Below are 18,799 nucleotides of genomic sequence, written 5' to 3'. Positions count from 1 at the left end.
CGAAAACGGCGCCTGAAAAAAAACGCGCTATTCTCGAGCGCCTTGCAGCTCGATGTCTGCTTGGCGTGGCGCACAGGGGGCGGAGCCTACCACTCGCACCGATTTTGTAAGTAGGAGGGGGCGGGTACAATTTAAATGAGTTTTTTTGGTGCCGGCAACCCTGCGCGTGCGCGTTGGAGCGTTCGCGCACGCGCAGTCTGAAGTAAACATTGGCACTCGGCCATTTTAAAAAGTGCTGCAGAAAAAGTGAAAATTTGTTTATTGAACCCTTGCAAAGGCTTGTATTTTAATTTTCTTGATATTTCTGTGTGTGAGGGTGAGGGAGTGCATTCTGTAATTAAAGATAGACTGTGATAAACGGGGCACATGCACTTGTTTGAGACTATTCAAATTCTTTGTAGCTGTTCAATTTTTAAAATTTTTTAATAAAACCACATTGCCCTCAGCACTGAGGCTTCTTGCAGCTTTCTCCCCCTGCCGTTGGTCGGGCCCGACGGCAAACCGCTGCCTGAAAGGCCTGCCTGAAGCACTTTCACACAGGTAGGAACATGGTTTATTTAATCTTTTCTTTGCTTATAAATTTTTATTCAGGTTGGATTTATTTGTATAAGTATAACTAAGGATTTATTATAGAATTTAATGACTTCCCTTCCCCCCCCTCCCCCCACCTCGTTCCCGATGCCTAATTTGTAACCTGCGCCTGATTTTTTAATGTGTAGACAAGGTTTTTTCAAGCCTACAAAAATCTTCACTTGCTCCATTCTAAGTTAGTTTGGAGTATGTTTTCACTGTGGAAACTTTCAAATCAGGCGTCAGTGGCCGGACAAAAAAAATTCTGTTCAAAAGTGAAACTGTTCTACCTGACTAGAACTGCAGAAAACTTAAATGTGGAGAATTCCGATTTCTAAGATACTCCGTTCTCCACCAGTTGCTCCTCAAAATCAGAAGCAAATCATGTGGAAACTTGGGGCCATAGTTACTGTTTTGTTTTACATGTTTTTTCCTGTTTCATTTTGTGTCTCTGACCAACTTTTTAACATATTTATTTGGCCAGAATTTTCTCAAGGAGGTGGGTTGGCGGCGGGCGGGAAGCCGGGTTTCCCGCAGGCCCAGCCGACTTTAACGGCAGGGCCTGATTTGCATGTGAGATCTCGTATTCCTGCCCGCAGCCAGCCAGCTTGAGAGGCTAGCTGCAGGCGAGCAGGCCTCAGATGCAGAGAAAGAGTGCGGGGTCGGTCCGGGGGAGGGATTGTGGTGGGCTCGGTCAGGAATCGGGGAGAGGTGCGGTCGGGGATCGGCATGGTCGGAGATCATCGGGGGGGGGGTGGGGGGCGCTGGGGGCGGTGATCAGCATGGTCAGCGATCAGGCAGGGATCGGCATGGTCGGGAATCAGTGCAGGGGCGGGGATCAGGATGGTCTGTGTTGGGCGGGAGGGGTATCAACAGTCGGGCATCATGGGAGAGTGGTCAGGGTGGGGTGTTGGCTGGGAAACGGGGGGTTTGGGGATTGGGGTTCAGTCATGGGGGGAGAGAGGATCCGATGGCTAGCCTCAGCATCATCGGTAGGGATGCCTCACTGTGGGGATTGGCGGCCTCGAGGGGAGGTCACCGATCATGGGGGGTCGATTAGTCAGGGATCCTGGAAAAAGGATGTAGATATAAAGCCACTTCCCTCCTGGATGCAGCAGTCTCAGTTTAACTGCCGGGATTCACAAATTGTGTGAAACCCATCCACAAACAGTTAAATTCAAAATAAAGGTTAAAAAGGAGACTTCCAGCCTTATTCTAATATTTAAATTAACTTACAGCCCTCTGGCAGCAGGTTAGTCCCTGGTTCCCATCCCGCCTCCGTCAAAACCAGAAGTGGGCGGCTTCGAGGTGCGATCAGGATGAGAATCCGGTTTTTAACAATTTAACTGCCCCAGGCTGCAAACCCACATGTTTTTTGGGGGGGAATTTTCAGCCTATATGTTCCATTATTTACTCGGTGAACTCTTGCTAACTAGGAAACAGGCTATTTTAGTGTATTGTGTAATAATACAAGGTTAATTAGTAATCTCATAGTAAAGGCTCCTCTGTGGAAGAGTGATCGTAATATGATAAATTTCACATTGGGTTTGAGAGTGAAATAATTAAATCCGAAACTAGAGTCTTAAAGTTAAATAAAACTGATTAGATAGGTATGAGAGCGAGTTGGCTACGGTAGATTGGGAAATTAGATTAAAATATATGATGGTAGATAAGCTGTGGCAAACATTTTAAAGAAATACTCCAAAATGGCTAACTAAAGAATTTAAGGATAATATTAGATGAAGAGAAGAGGCATATAATGTTGCTAAGTATAGCAGTAAGCCTGAGGATTGAGAGAGCTTTAGAAACCATTAAAAGGTGACCAAAAGTTGATATAAAGGGAGAAAATAAGATTGAAAGTACATTTGTAACAAACATAAAAACAGATTGTAAGAGCTTCTACAAGGATGGAAAAAAGAAGACAGTAACAAAAGTAAGTGTTGGTCCCTCAGAGGATGAGACAGGTGAAATTATAATGAGAAATAAGGAACTGGCAGGGACCTTAAACCAATATTTTGTATCTGTCTTCACAGCAGAAGATACAAAAAACATATCAAAAATAGTGAGGATCCAAAGGGTAATGAGAGTAAGGAACTTAAAGTAATTAAGTAGGAGTAAACGGGTACTTTTCAGAATGGCAGGCAGTGACTAGTGGGGTACCGCAAGGTTCTGTGCTGGGGCCCCAGCTGTTTACATTGTACATTAATGATTTAGACGAGGGGATTAAATGCAGTATCTCCAAATTTGCGGATGACACTAAGTTGGGTGGCAGTGTGAGCTGCGAGGAGAATGCTATTAGGCTGCAGAGTAACTTGCATAGGTTAGGTGAGTGGGCAAATGCATGGCAGATGAAGTATAATGTGGATAAATGTGAGGTTATCCACTTTGGTGGTAAAAACAGAGAGACAGACTATTATCTGAATGGTGACAGATTAGGAAAAGGGAAGGTGCAACGAGACCTGGGTGTCATGGTACATCAGTCATTGAAGGTTAGCATGCAGGTACAGCAGGCGGTTAAGAAAGCAAATGGCATATTGGCCTTCATAGCGAGGGGATTTGAATACAGGGGCTGGGAGGTGTTGCTACAGTTGTACAGGGCCTTGGTGAGGCCACACCTGAAGTATTGTGTACAGTTTTGGTCTCCTAACTTGAGGAAGGACATTCTTGCTATTGAGGGAGTGCAGCGAAGATTCACCAGACTGATTCCCGGGATGGCGGGACTGACCTATCAAGAAAGACTGGATCAACTGGGCTTGTATTCACTGGAGTTCAGAAGAATGAGAGGGGACCTCATAGAAACGTTTAAAATTCTGACGGGTTTAGACAGGTTAGATGCAGGAAGAATGTTCCCAATGTTGGGGAAGTCCAGAACCAGGGGTCACAGTCTGAGGATAAGGGGTAAGCCATTTAGGACCGAGATGAGGAGAAACTTCTTCACCCAGAGAGTGGTGAACCTGTGGAATTCTCTACCACAGAAAGTAGTTGAGGCCAATTCACTAAATATATTCAAAAGGGAGTTAGATGAAGTCCTTACTACTCGGGGGATCAAGGGTTATGGCGAGAAAGCAGGAAGGGGGTACTGAAGTTTCATGTTCAGCCATGAACTCATTGAATGGCGGTGCAGGCTAGAAGGGCTGAATGGCCTGCTCCTGCACCTATTTTCTATGTTTCTATGTTTCTATCAGTAGACAAAAAGTTCTTGAGAAACTAACAGGACTAAAAACTGACAAGTCCCCTGGATCTGATGGCCTATATCCTAGAGTTCTAAAATAAGTGGCTACAGAGATAGTGGATACATTGGTTGTGATCTTCCAAAATTCCCTAGATTCTAGAATGGTCCTAGCGGATTGGAAGGTACCAAATGTAACCTCGCAGTTCAAGAAAGGAGAGAGAGAGAAAACACGGAACTACAGACCAGTTAGCCTGACATCAGTTGTCGGGAAAATGCTGGAATTCATTATTAAGGAAGTGGTAACAGGGCATTTAGAAAATCAGAATCGGATTAGGCTGAGTCAATATAGTTAACAAATTTATTGGAGTTTCTTGAAGATTTAACGAGCAGGGTAGTTAAAGGGGAAACGGGGGATGTAGTATTTTTGGATTTCCAAAAGACATTCGATAAGGTGCCACATGAAAGGTTGCTAAGCAAGATAAGGGCACATGGGATTGGGGTTAATCTAGTGGCATGGAAAGAGGATTCGTTAACAGACAGAAAACAGAAATCATTATCCAGTTGGCAGGCTGTAACTAGTGGATTGCCTCAAGGATCAGTGCTTGGGCCTCATCTATTTGCAATCTATATTAATGACTTAGATGACGGGACTGAGTGTAATGTATCGAAGTTTGCTGATGATACAAAGCTAGGTGGGAAAATAAGCTGTGAGGAGGACACAAAGAGCCTGCAAAGGGATATAGACAGATTCAGCGAGTGGGCAATAAGATGACAGATGGAGTATAATGTGGGGAAATGTGAGGTTATTCACTTTGGTAGGAAGAATCGAAAGACAGAATATTTTTTTAAATGGTGAAAAACTATTAAATGTTGATGTTCAGAGAGATTAGGTGCCCTTGTACAGGAAACACAAAGAGTTAGCCTGCAGGTGCAGCAAGGAATTAAGACGGCAAATGGCATATTGGCCTTTATTGTAAAGAGTTTGGAATACAAGAGTAAGGAAGACTTGCTACAATTGCACAGGGCTTTGGTGAGACCACACCTTGAATACTGTGCACAGTTTTGGTCTCCTTATCTGGGGAGCAGGCAGGGAAGTGGAGCTGAGCCCATGATCAGATCAGCTATGATATTAAATGGTGGAGCAGGCTCGAGGAGCCTAATGGCCTACTCCTGCTCCTATTTCTTATGTTCTTATACTCTCTGGAGTTTAGAAGAATGAGAGATGATCTCATTGAAACATATGAGATTCTGAGAGGGATTGCCAGAGTAGATGCTGAGAATGTTTTCCCCTGGCTGGAGAGTCAAGAACTAGGGGGCATAGTCTCAGGATAAGTAGAATTGAGGTTGAAGATCAGCCATAATCTTATTGAATCGTGGAGCAGGCTTGAGGGTTCTAATTTTTATGTTCTTATGTTATGATGTATTTTGCACAGACATCACTGTGCAAAAATGCTTCATGAAAAGTTTTCAGTCACACACCAGCAGTGCCAGAAGAGAACACTTCTCATCCCATTTTTCAGATGGAGTGAAGTTAAAGTCACTGCATCCTCTAAACTATACTGCCACCAACAGACATTTGATAATCATCTGGGTGCTGATGTGAAACGAAATGGATGTACACTATGGTGGTACAGTATTGTTTCCATTTAAAACTCAATTATTTGCTATGAGAATCTATAATTTCTATGTAAATGTACATCCTTAAGGTCTATTGCTTTGTGTTAGCATCCTAGGCACATTGCTTGGATGATCCATGTCTTTATTTTTCCATTTAAAATTGAGGAATTTACTGTCCTCGGAACTGTTATGAACTGAAATTCAGGTGGAAGGTGTATCAGCGGGAGACCATTTTGTTGGCAGTAATCAAAATTCAGTTAGATTTAGTATAGTTATGGAAAAGAACAATGATAGGCCAGGAATAAAAGTTTTGGGGAAAGGCCAATTTTACTAAGCAGAGATGTGATTTATCAAAAGTGGACTGGAAACAGCTATACAACGGTAAATCAGTGTCAGAGCAGTGGGAAGCATTCAAGAAGGAAATAGTGAGGGTTCAGAGCAAATATATCCCGACAAATGAAAAGGGTGGGACTCCCAAATCTAGAGCCGCCTGGATGTCAAGGGGCATACAGGGTAAGATAAGGCAAAAACGGGAAGCTTATGTGAGATACTGAGAGCTAAATATTGCAGAAAGCCTAGAGGAGTGAAATTAAAAAGGAAATTAGAAAAGCAAAGAGAGAGCATGAAAAAAATATTGGCAAGTACATCAAGGAAGCCCAAAATTGTTTTAAATATACATAAAGAGAAAGAGGATGACTAAGGAAAGTGTGGGGCCTATTGAAGACCAAATAGATAACCTGTGGAGGCGGAAGACATCGGTATGATTCTTAATGAATACTTTTCATCTGTCTTCACAAAAGAGAGGGTTGATGCAGACATTGTAGTTAAGGAGGGGGATTGTGAAATATTAAATGAGATAAACGTAGTGCGAGAGAAAGTATTGAGGGATTTAGCATCTTTGAAAGTACATCAATCGCCAGGCCCAAGTAAAATATATCCCAGGCTGTTAAGAGAAGCAAGAGAGGAAATAGCAGAGGCTCTGACCATCATTTTCCAATCCTCTCTGACTACAGGTATGGTGCCGGAGGACTGGAAGACGGCTAACGTTGTACCATTGTTTAAAAAAGAAAGACTTTCATTTACATGCCAATATTTTTTCATGCCCTCTCTTTGCTTTCACAAAAAGGGAGGCAGGGATTAACTAATTAATTACAAGCCAGTCAGTCTAATCACAGTGATGGGCAAATTGTTGGAAAAATTTCTGAGGGACAGTATTAATCATCATTTGGAAAGCATGGATTAATCAAGGACAGTCAGCATGGATTTGTTAAAGGAAGGTCATGTCTGAATAACCTGATTGAATTTATTGAGGAGGTAACAAGGAGGGTTGATGAGCGTAGTGTGTTTGATGTAGTCAACATGGATTTTAGCAAGGATTTTGACAAGGTCCCACATGGCAGAAAAGTAAAAGCCTATGGGATCCAAAGAAAAGTGGCAAGTTGGATCCAAAATTGACTCAGTGACTGGAAGCAAAGGGTAATGGTCGGCAGGTGTTTTTGTGACTGGAAGGCTGTTTCCAGTGGAGTTCCGCAGGACTCAGTACTAGGTCCCTTGCTTTTTGCGGTATATATCAATGATTAAGACTTCAATGTAGGGGGCATGATTAAGAAGTTTGCAGATGATACAAAAATTGGCTGATAGTGATTGATAGTTAGGAAGAAAGCTGTAAACTGCAGGAAGATATCAACGGACTGGTCAGGTGGGCAGAAAAATGGTAAATGGAATTAAATCCTGAGAGGTGTGAGGTAATGCATTTGATGAGGGCTAACAAGGCAAGGGTAATACACAATAAATGGTCGGATACTGAGAAGTGTAGAGGACCTTGGAGTGCATGTCCACAGATCCCTGAAGGTAGCAGGACAAGTAGATAAGGTGGTTAAGAAGGCATACAGGATACTTGCCTTTATTAGCCAAGGCATAGAATATGAGCAGTGAGGTTATGCTTAAACTATATTAAGTACTAGTTCGGCTACAGCTGGAGTACTGCACACAGTTCTGGTCACCACATTACAAGAAATATGTGATTGCACTAGAGAAAGTACATAGGAAATTTCCGAGGATGTTGCAAGGACTGGAGAATTTTAGCCATGAGGAAAGATTGGATAGGCTGAGTTGTTTTCTTTAGAATAAAGGAGGCTGAGGGAAGACTGAATTGAGGTATATAAAATTATGAGGGGCCTAGATAGAGTGGATCGGAAGAACGTATTTCCCTTTGCAGAGAGGTCAATCACCAGGAGGCATAGTTTTAAAGTAATTGGTAGAAGGATTAGAGGAGAGTTGAGGAGACCTTTTTTCACCCAGAGGGTTTTGGGGTCTGGAACTCACTGCCTGGAAGGGTGGTAGAGGCAGAAACCCTCAGCAGATTGAAAAAATACTTGGATATACACAGACCAAGAGCTGTAAAGTGGGATTAGGCCGGATAGCTCTTTTTTGGCTGGCGCAGAGAAGATGGGCTGGATGGCCTCCTTCTGGACCATACATTTCAATGATTCTATGATTGATCAGCAAGATGGCCTAAAGTGCTGGCTTCATGGACCAAGTAAACCCCAACTATTTACAATCTATATTAACGACTTGGAAGAAGGGACTGAGTGTAACATAGCCAGGTTTGCTGATGATACAAAGATGGAGGAAAAGCAATGTGTGAGGAGGACACAAAAAATCTGCAAAAGGACATAGGCTAAGTGAGTGGGCAAAAATTTGGCAGATGGAGTATAATGTTGGAAAGTGTGAGGTCATGCACTTTGGCAGAAAAAAAATCAAAGAGCAAGTTATTATTTAAATGGAGAAAGATTGCAAAGTGCCACAGTACAACGGGAACTTGTGAGTACTTGTGCATGAAACACAAAAGGATAGTATGCAGGTACAGCAAGTGATCAGGAAGGCCAATGGTATCTTGGCCTTTATTGCAAAGGGGATGGAGTATAAAAGCAGGGAAGTCTTGCTACAGCTATATAAGCTATTGGTGAGGTCACACCTGGAATAATACGTGCAGTTTTGGTTTCCATATTTAAGAAAGGATATACTTGACTTGGAGGCAGTTCAGAGAAGGTTCACTAGGTTGATTCCGGGGATGAGGGGGTTGACTTATGAGGAAAGGTTGAGTAGATTGGGCCTCTATTCATTGGAATTCAGAAGAATGAGAGGTGATCTTACCGAAACGTATAAGATTATGAGGGGGCTTGACAAGGTGGATGCAGCGAGGATGTTTTCAGGGAGACTAGAACTAGAGGGCATGATTTTAGTGTTGTGTATGGAGAAAGAGTCAGCCTGAGTACTGTGAGCTCAAAGTAACATGTGACCTTGGTCTTTTATTGCAGGTGTCCAGAGTGCCTCTCCAACCTGTGAAGCCTTCTTAAATACCTGTGCTCCCAAGGGATTATGGAATCGCTTGGGACTCTAGCGAATGAGCCCCCTGGTGGCTGTACAGAGTAAATACAAGTCCACATATATAACACTTAGAATAAGGGGCTGCCCATTTAAAACAGAGATGAGGAGAAATTTCTTCTCTCAAGGGGTTATAAATCTGTGGAATTCGCTGACTCAGAGAACTGTGGAAGCTGGGACATTGATTAAATTTAAGACAAATAGACAGTTTCTTAAATGATAAGGGGATAAGGAGTTATGGGGAGTGGGCAGGGAAGTGGAGCTGAGTCCATGATCAGATCAGCCATGATCTTATTGAATGGCGAAGCAGGCTCGAGGGGCCGTATAGCCTTCTCCTGTTCCTATTTCTTATGTTCTTATGTTCTTAAATTGTGCCTACCAACTTTTGTCTTTCCATCCTTTGCTGCCGTGACCAATGCCTTCGACAGAAGTTGTGGTGCCCATCTAAAGAGACTATTCTACTTTTGTGCTGGTCACTTTTTAAGCCAACAGTTGGACTACGGTCCCTTTGAAAAAAACTAACTGTAACAGTTTGCAGGCTTTCACCAAACAACAGTGTTTTGATCGAACAGCACTCCACCTCCCGCTCAATTCATATCAGTAATTTGGAAGTTTCAGCAACTAACATTTGTTTGCCATTGAATAAAGAAGATACTGACTGGACTCTGGTATGATGCAACATTCTAACAAGTCTTGCGGGGAGAAATTCACCTGGTTTGCACCTCCCGTTGGTGCCTGCTGGGGGCGGTAACGGGACATTAAGGGTTTACCGACCAGGTGCAGCGAATTCCCTGGCGGTTTTACTCTGGCACTAACACTTACCGCCTCGCTCGTAGATCATAACATCATCCGGTGCAGAGTGCCCCGGATTTGATATTTGTTCCCACCCCCTGAAGCATCGCCAGCCATCAAAAGGGGCAGCTGCAGGAGGCGTTGTCACCTCAGCTGGCTGCTGGGGGATCGATATTTAAAGGTCAGGTAGGGCAAAAAAAATTTCTCTCCCCAGTCTGGTGCCTCGTGATGTCTTTTGACTCCGCGATTCCTCAGCCCTTTTAGAGTGCTTGGGGCTGCTATGCACATAGCGCAGGTTCCGTGGCCCAACAGACAGAGCTCATCATTGGCCCTTCCCTTTAACTAAGGAAACGAGTCTCCAAAGACGGCAGCGCTGCATTGAACATTGTTCAGCGTTCTGCCACTACAGCCCCTCTCTCTCACTTTAGGGCTCTGAGGGTAGTGGTAACACTTGATTTCGTGTTCCACTTCCCTCTTGGAGTGCTAAAGCGGAAATTCCCGGGCTGAAAAAAGGATTATCACCTGACATTACTTTTGCACTGCTTCAAAAGCTATCGCCCCAAACGGGGCGCTACGCAATTTATAGCCCATGGCATCCAACAGGCATGACCATTGATTACTTCAGTGCTGATGTATTAGATGGTTAGTACCACTTATTTATATTTATTTTAATTTTGCACCGTTGTTACTATTACACTTTCTATCATCACAAAAGCTAAGACATTAAAATAGCTGCCATGATGAGTGAATAAATGCTGCTTTTGCTGCTATTTTAACACAAACATTACATTATTTTAAATGGGTTAATCCCTCCATTAAAATACTGGAAAAAGGAATGTCATGATACCGTGTTAAATATTCCACAGCTAATATTACCAACAGTAATTTCTAGACTAATGACACAATTAAGAAAGCAATCTCATCTTAGAGGACTGTGGATACTGAGTCTCTGGGAATGTATTCAATTGTGAGATAGATTGATTATTGCAGTCTAGAGGAATCAAGGTATAAGGAGATCGGGCGGAAAAGTGGCGTTGAGGTCGATGATCAGCCATGATCTTATTGAATGGTGGAGCAGGCCCGAGGGGCTTTATGGCCTACTCGTGCTCCTATTTCTTAGGTTCTCAGGAGCTATATATTGCATGTGCATTGTGACTGCAAGTATTTGCAAGTTGACAGCTATCTATGAATCAAGCAGATAGCTATTCATTTAGAACTTTTACCACAAAAAATCATGTGCAAGGTAAAAGTGCTTTGAAACGTCATTATTTTGTTAGCAGGTTTTTCTGGTCCCTATTAACAGAACAGTAAGGGGTGGATTTTCTGCACGAGCAGACTTTGGGCAGCCAACCCAGTAGTCCCGGTGGGAGGCCCAATCTATTTTGAGGGGCTGGCCTCATTAGCATCGGGGCAGTGGCCATGCCCCGGTGCAGCCCACCGGCTCTGGGCTATCGCAATATCGGGCACCCGGCTGGCCTCCGGACCAGAAGGAAGTAAATCCATGGTGGCGGGGGATCTGATGCCTGAAGTGGGGGAGAGCCGGAAAGCAGTGACCCAGGTGGGTTTTCTGGAGTCTGGAGGACTCCTCCCAGCCCTACAAAAATAAAGAGGAATTTCCCTCTGTCGTCCTGTTCAGCTAAATCGGCAGCTGATATTGGTGAGAATGTACACTGTGCATTCACTGCCCAGATCAGTCCAAAAATGACAATTGGGATTACACGTACATCACTGGAACCCTGATTTGCATTTTAAATGGCCCTACCGTCTGGATCAGGTGGTCACGCTGGCCTTCCAGCAGTAGGCAGGGGAACCATTGCCAACAGTGGCAATGGGGTATTCATCATTGCACACCATTTCTGGATCATTTGTATCAAGCTGGAGGCCTGAAAATTCACCCTTCTGTGTTAAAACACTGATGGAGAGCTAGACCTTCCCTCAAGACACATCAAAATCAAAGAATTTTGACAAAAAAATCTGTGCATTTCCCCATTATTCTAAAAATGTACCTTTGATTATGTTGTACTGTTTGACATTAACTCAAACCAGACCTTAAGGAGTGAATATTTTTTTTCTTTCATAATGATGGAGACCTTGTTCCATTTGGATGATTTTCTTGCCCGAAGAAATGTCAGACATGACTGTACGTTGTGGTGTCATCGAATTTTTAAAAAAGAAGACATTTACTTAAGGATGCAGAAAACAGACGATAATGTTATTTCAACCTGTAAAGTTTCACTTCAGGCATGTACACAGCACATTTTAATGAGCCTGTAGCCTTTTTTATTCTTCCAGGTTTCTTTTGATTTATGGGAATTTGTTGTGGAACCGGAGTGTATTAACCTTAACTAGTTCCCAAAAGCATGAACAGTGTCACTCAACACTGCAAATGACATTAAAAAAAAATGTCATTCTCAGAAATTGTAAGTCAGTATTAGGTTAGATTATAGTAGAATTTCAATTCAAGATCATGGTTACAATTATCACATTGTAACAGAACGAATACTTTCTTCCCTCATTGTTCCCCACACAGCATGGACAAGTCAGCGAATGCAATGGGGGCAATAAACAATCATTAGAGGTGCCTTAGGTCCTGAAATTCCAAGAGCTGCAGAGAGTCAGAGACTGGGTGCATCACCTGCCGAGAAATGGAATTTTGGCAGAACTCGGTTCAACTGGCTCTTGTGTTACCCAGTGCAGAAAATTTCAGTTGGAGTTTAGGATGTGGGCAAGTTTTCTGCCACCCCTTCCAACCAAGAGAGCTTGTTTGGGGGAGTTACCGGGCTACCCTTGGAATTCTGCCCATTACAGCAAAGAGCTGGCATGAATTCTGTAGCGGGCCTTATTAAGATCCTAAGAGATTTTCTCTGTATACTTCAGGTGCTAAGGAGCCTTCGAGGTGGTCAAGATGGGATCTTGAGCTGCAATGCCGGTTTAGCCCGCCTTTTGCGCAAGACGCCACCTTGGTAAAGGCGCGCTAGGAATAGGCGCCCCGAGGATCGCAAAGAGTCTGATTGATGATTAAATTGGCTACTAGTGCTCATTAAAGAGACTGCACACCATTTTGCTGGCTAGTGCTTCAATTAATGATCTCTCCTAACAGCAACCAGCTGAATAGGAGTAAAGAAGTCTTCAAGCCATGCTCAGCTTTCACTGTTCGCTTGCTGCTGGAGATCGACTGACTGCACTATGAAGGGGACTTTTGAGCCACTTCGGGAGACTTTCTGGCACTCTTTGTCAAGACTTCACCAACACTCTATCAACATTTATTATGGAAATTCTCTGAGGACTTCACCTAAAGAGAGTGAGTGCTGTGCTACTCCACTTTATTGGACACCTTATAGGAGTTACCCAGAGGTAGGGCGTGCTTGATCATGGGAATATTGCTATGAGTTCCCCTTGTTCTGGGGAGGAATTTTAGGAGGATAATGTTCGGAGGCCAGGCAGAGCAGAATCAGCTGCTGCAGAAGAGAGGGAGAGGATGGTCAGGAGGGTGAGATGGACGTCTTCTACTCTGCGAGTACAGGACAGTCCTCCTCCTCTGGACTTCCTCCACCAGGACCTCCAGCGCTGTGTCTTGAGAACCTGTGTACCCTCTCCCTCAGTCCCTGAGCCATCCTGAAATGTTTTGTTGTGTGTCACCCAGTGTACTCCACACCTTCAGTGGAAGTAAATGTGTGGAGGCTACATATACAGCTCCACAAAAATTGTTTCTAATCATCGCTTGAGTGCTAAACCTGAAAGTGTCTGTTAGAGTGCTTCCAGGCAAGTTTAGATCATGGTTATCAATTAGCCCTAAAATTGCAAGCTAAAACCAGACTTTCAAACAGGCTTGTCTTGTTAGCACAGCACCTAGTTAGCGCCTGTTTTCACCCTTTCCCCAATTTAATCCCTTATGATTGCAGCAAGGAAATGTATTTGATATAAAGTGGATTGATTACCTTAAAAAAAGCTCAGTTTCTCATTTAGGAACGGAAAAAAACTGAGAAAATGTACACTTCCGTTCTTCCCAGCCCTCCCTCCTGCCCTAAGAGCAGCATGCTGTTACTCTTGATTTTCCTCTTGATGGATGGGTGCCTTTTAAGCACTCTGACAGGTGCTGGTGCCCACCCCGAGTATTTTAATGCTCCCCATCCTTGCAGTTTGAGATGGGATCTGTGTCCATCTTCATGGGCAGCCAGGAGTTCCACTCAATCATTAAAGGATTTGCATCTTGCATATAGACTTCATTTTTTTTCATTTTGTGGTTAACACATATATTGGTACAATCTTACCAAAAGGAGAGCAAACTTTCTTCCTGGCAGTACATTCGAGGTATTTTCTTAATCATGACTCAAAGATTATTTTCAAAATAGTGAGATGTAATTCTGAGTCAATGGGATAGATTTTGACTTTGTGTACGAGTGTAAAACAGGTAATAGGAAATCAGCAGCCCGTTTTACATCTCTCCCGATTTCTATTTCCATTGTCTTCAATGGAGACACAAATCGAGAGAGATGTGAGACAGGCTGCCGATTAGCTATCACCCGTTTTACACTATCGCATAAAGTCAAAATCTACCTCTACCTCAATTTTCTTTTTACAATTTAGATTCATACCAGGTCTTTCATTCAAAATTCACATTAGACCAACACCACTCATTTGCATTGGGGTTCTCCCAATCTCCTACAATAACTTTGCTGTAACTTTGATGGAAATATTTGAAAAATTATCGCCATTTACAATGTTTCTGCTGAAATTACAACAGGGAATTGGGGAACCCCTGCGGAAATTGATGATCATGGCCAGTGTCTCTGGCAGAATTTTACAAATCATGACTCCTATTACCTGAGTTGTGTCAAAGCTTTCCAAGGAGGCCTATAAATGAGTTTCTCCAGTGACTTGGAGAGCTGTTAAAATCAAAGTTGTTGAAACTATAATTTTTTTGCGATCAAGTGCGAGAGGCACTGAAGTTGACACACAATTTATCATGATCCCATAATCATTCTCCAGAGACAACAATCAGTGAAGAAGCCTCAGAAAAGAAGTGATTCAGGTTTGACATATTAACAAAGTTTACATTGTATTTGTGTTTCTTTTGGCACCAAAGACCGAAGCCCAGAAGGATAGGGGAAAATCTAAAGAATGTGAGGAAAAAGCACATTCTGGTGTCAGCTTATGGCCCCTCACTGACCTAGTACATCAATATGAAGAATCAGACTTGGTGGTTTGGGAACAGACTCTTAGCGAAGTAATTTTAACCTAACCTGCCTGGCAGGAAACTGATGGGATGGGATCGGACGTCCATTTTACAGTCCATCCCATTTTACTTTCCATTGACGTCAATGGAAAGTGAAATTGGGTGGGGTATAAAACAGACAGTGGATCCGATCCCATCAATTTCGCACCAGGTGGGTTAGGTTAATGTCACTCCATTACCATAGACATCAATAAAGCTGTCAGAAAATAAAGAATAGCTGGTTGGATGCATTCTATAACTGTTGCAAAATGGCAACGTGGTTGAGATGCAACTCAACAGGGTAGGGATTACAGGCACAACCCCATGGATAGGCTGAATTTTCTCAAAATTGCTCCTGCTCTGCTGCCTTAACTTCGCTGGAATGGGATTTCTGACACACTTCTGGCAACGGAGCGGGAGCAGCTACAAGAAAATTTTCAGCCACGGTGTCCTAAATAAGAAACATTCCACAAGGGTAATGGCACATTGTTGGTCCTGTTACATTTCAAGCATGTTACATTGGAAGTTATGGACGATATGGACAAAATAGCAAGATGAAGTATCCTTCTATTTTCAAGATATATGGGCCACCTTTTCTGACTTCCTTTGTCCTAGCACAAGACAGAAACAGCATAAAGTGCACTGCTCCTGTCCATGCCCATAAGTGCTGCTATTTCCTGCCCTCCTCAGCCATTAACATGGCCCAGGGGCAACTCTGGCACAGACCCGCCCCGATGGCCTAATGCCAGCAAAAAAGGGAAGGAATTTTGCGCAGCATTTTGCAGCTGTGCTCTTAATTGCAGGTATCAAGGCCTTGGTTATGTGGCCTCACTGATCAGTGGGATGGGCTGTCTAATGGCAGCTATCAGACCCTCAAAACTGAGACACAGCAATTCCCAAGGTCTGGATGCCGCAATTCATGTGGAGCCATGAAATATTCTTGCCTTCTGCAACTCAAAACACCAGCACAGAAAGATAACATTTGGGCTTCCTCCAAATCATTGAAATTAGGCCTCCTCAAAATGGAGACATTGGGCCTCTCTTAATCCAAGAAATCACAGCCTTTCAGCTAAACTCCTCCCCTTGAAGCTACGTTTCCAATTCCACTCGTCCCTGTTGAAACTCTCTTCTAACACTCCTGGTTTCGTGGTTGCCTTGTTTTCCCCCACCCTTGCAGCTGTTCTTCACTGCACCACCTACCCCCACCCCACCATGTAGACTCCTTGCCCTCACCCCAATGGATGAGATGATGTTCTTACTGCCCTCACTTCCCACCAAACCCCCCCCCCCCCCTTCACTAACTGGGTCTCCCTGAGGTACATCTAATCCACTTCTACCTCACTGAGTTGGTTTTCTTGTTTCCCCACTCCCGCTGAAACAGCTTTCTTCCCACCCCCAAAGAGAGGCGATCTCATTATTACCCTCATCCCACTGAGAGAACTTTCTCCCCGCCCCCAAAGTGAGGCGATATTATTACCCTCATCCCACTGAGATAACTTCTTCCCGCCCCCAAAGTGAGGCGATATCATTATTACCCTCACCCTGCTGAGATGCTTTTCAATCCTCCCCATTTATATAGATTCCCGCATCTCTCCAGCTGAAATAAGGTGTAAATTGGACGGCTGATCTGATCTCTCAAAAATAATGGATAAACACGTTTCAAGTGTTTTATCTTTTATCTATTTATTTGTATAAATAATTAATCTTAGCTATAATTTGTTGGAAATGGTGTAATTCAAAAGGATATAAAATCTTAGGCAAAGGAGGTAGGCTATACATTTTTGCTGTGTTCCACTTGGACACATTTACTGTTTTTGAGAGTTTATGAGATTCAGATACTATAAACATTGCGGTGATGAATTTTTATATTTAAAACCATTAAGGACCTGTGGGTTTATTCCTAGAGCTTCTTATCACTCAACATTGATTTTTGCTTCCACTGTTGGTAGCTAATTGTAATATTTCACTCACTAGCATTTTAGCGTATAGCGATAATGTCAAGTAATATTGGCCCTGAAATTCAGGTCGGAGGCTTCTTTCGGACGAACGCCTCCAACCGGAGAATTTTTCCGAAAGTACCTGGTGGTCCTGGAGGAACGTGGAATTCCGTTGGGGAGGCCTTCTCTTCCCGTACTGCTAAGTGCGCTCCCGTCCTCCAGGTTCCCACGCAGAAAATGCAGTCACGTGTGACTGCTCAACCAATCAGGTAAAGTATTCTCAATTAACAACAATGGGAACGGCGTATCTACCAGTTCTCATTAGGTTTTTTTTTCTCAATTAATAGCAAATACAATAACACCAAATAAAAAATAAAAAACACACCTCACATAATTAAAATTAATTGAAATTAAAGTTAATAAATATCTTACAGAAATTTTTTTTTTACGAGTTTTTTAAAAAAAAATTTTTAAATATGGTTTTAAATAAATTTTATGTAGTGGACAGGGTTTTAAAAAAAATGTGTTTTTTAAAATTTTATTCTTTATGTTTTAAGTGTGTTTTAAAACTCTTACGCCTGCAAGAGTAGGCTGTGCGCCTGCTTTTATCAGGCGCAAAAGTTTGGAGGACATTTGCTGGGCAAGATATGGGTAAATACCACAATCTTGCCCATGCCAATGACCTCGCTCCCGATATGCGGATGATCTGTCAAGCTGGAGCTTGACAGATCAGAAAAGGCGGTTTTCAGCGCATGCGCATTGTGTGCTGAAAACAGGCTTTTGCAATACCTTCCCGGGTCCGTACACACTCCGTACGGACCCAGGGAGGCCGGGATTTCTGGGCCATTCACATGTTAGGATTTTTTTTGTTGCCGAACAGTGATTTATATAGATTTGTACAAATGACTGATAGTCATTTGTTTGACTGATGACTGTATCTTGTTATTTATTAAACATTGACAAAGTTATGATCATGTATTATCTGTGGTGGATAATTGAATAGAGTCTGCAGAGACTGAATTAATCAGCAAAGAATTTGTAGTTTGATTGAAAAATGTTCAAGAAGCTACAAGACAGATTAAAATCCTGTTCGTGTGAGAAAAATAAAGTCATAGGGGAGTAAAATTAGGGGTGTAAAATCTCTTATACTTTGGCAAGAATCAGAGGAATGAAAAATGGAAGTGCAGAGAATTCACCGAGTTGCTAATGTTAACAATGATCACTGGAAAATTGAAAATACTGTGAATCTGGTGACCTCTGCACTTGATTCTCTGATCGGTCTTCCATTAAACAAAGCTTTGCTAAATTTACTTCGCTAAATATTCAGAACTTATATTTCTGTAAGGATTGGGCTAGGCATCCATCTAAATTTAAATAATGTATGAAAATTGTGCAGAAGTACACTTAAGATTTTCCAACACATGTTCCCACTTTGCGATTCGCCCAATGGGTTCACATTTTTTTAATTGACCCTTATGTGTAAGATAACTATTCAATCATCATCTGATTCTGCTTTCACCCAACATATATACAAACACAAATAGATTTCCAGCAAAGGCCATTAGATAGCATTCAAAAGCCTTCTCCCAGGCCCTTTCACCAGTTGCAGTGCCCTGACTGGTGTCCTGGCTAAGTTCATCGAACACAAACTGGGTGTGGGAACTGGGTCTTCCCTGGTATGAATGGCTGAGCTACACACGGGATAAACTTGCTGAGCCATCAGAGGAGCATTTGAAACTTGAGCAGCCATGTTACTTGTAATGATTCTAGTAGCTTCCACAACAAAATATTCCAGTTGAAAAATGTACCTTCCCCTTTCCCTGTTTTGTTTATTATATCAACTATTGTGAGCATCCTTAGCAATGATTTTTGTTGCAATTTATCATCAAATACTGATACCATTTCTGTCAGTGGGCTGTCTCCATGATTTAAATTTGAAAGATTCTGCAGTGTTTTAACTGAAGAGACTTAACAGATTTTTGTGATTGCTTAAGTTATTTACAATGTTTTCAGAAAGGGGTGGTGCAGTTTTCATAAAGGGGAAGATCGTACACTGGTTTGGAGCCTGCCTGATTTAATTAATGGGTGGAAAATTAGGTGTGAGATTCT

At 42.7% G+C, this 18,799-nt stretch overlaps 1 protein-coding gene across 7 annotated transcripts in view; it reads left to right on the top strand.

Moving 5' to 3' along the window:
• The window catches only part of pcdh7b (protocadherin 7b), a 581,399-nt gene that overhangs the window by 336,584 nt on the left and 226,016 nt on the right, over positions 1–18,799 (top strand). Inside the window, exon 3 of one of the 7 annotated variants that reach the window (XM_070870575.1) lies at positions 8,680–8,783. The exons of the other annotated variants lie outside the window; for them this stretch is intronic. Coding sequence (XP_070726676.1) covers positions 8,680–8,762 — 83 coding nt within the window. The 3' untranslated portion in view covers positions 8,763–8,783. Of the gene's footprint in view, positions 1–8,679; positions 8,784–18,799 lie in introns of those variants that run through there. 7 annotated transcript variants of the gene reach the window in all.

This window comes from Pristiophorus japonicus, chromosome 2 (assembly GCF_044704955.1).
Source record: "Pristiophorus japonicus isolate sPriJap1 chromosome 2, sPriJap1.hap1, whole genome shotgun sequence".
NCBI lineage: Eukaryota > Metazoa > Chordata > Chondrichthyes > Pristiophoridae > Pristiophorus > Pristiophorus japonicus.
Note: the sequence above shows the minus strand (reverse complement) of the source record. Positions and strands in the feature narration are given on the sequence as shown.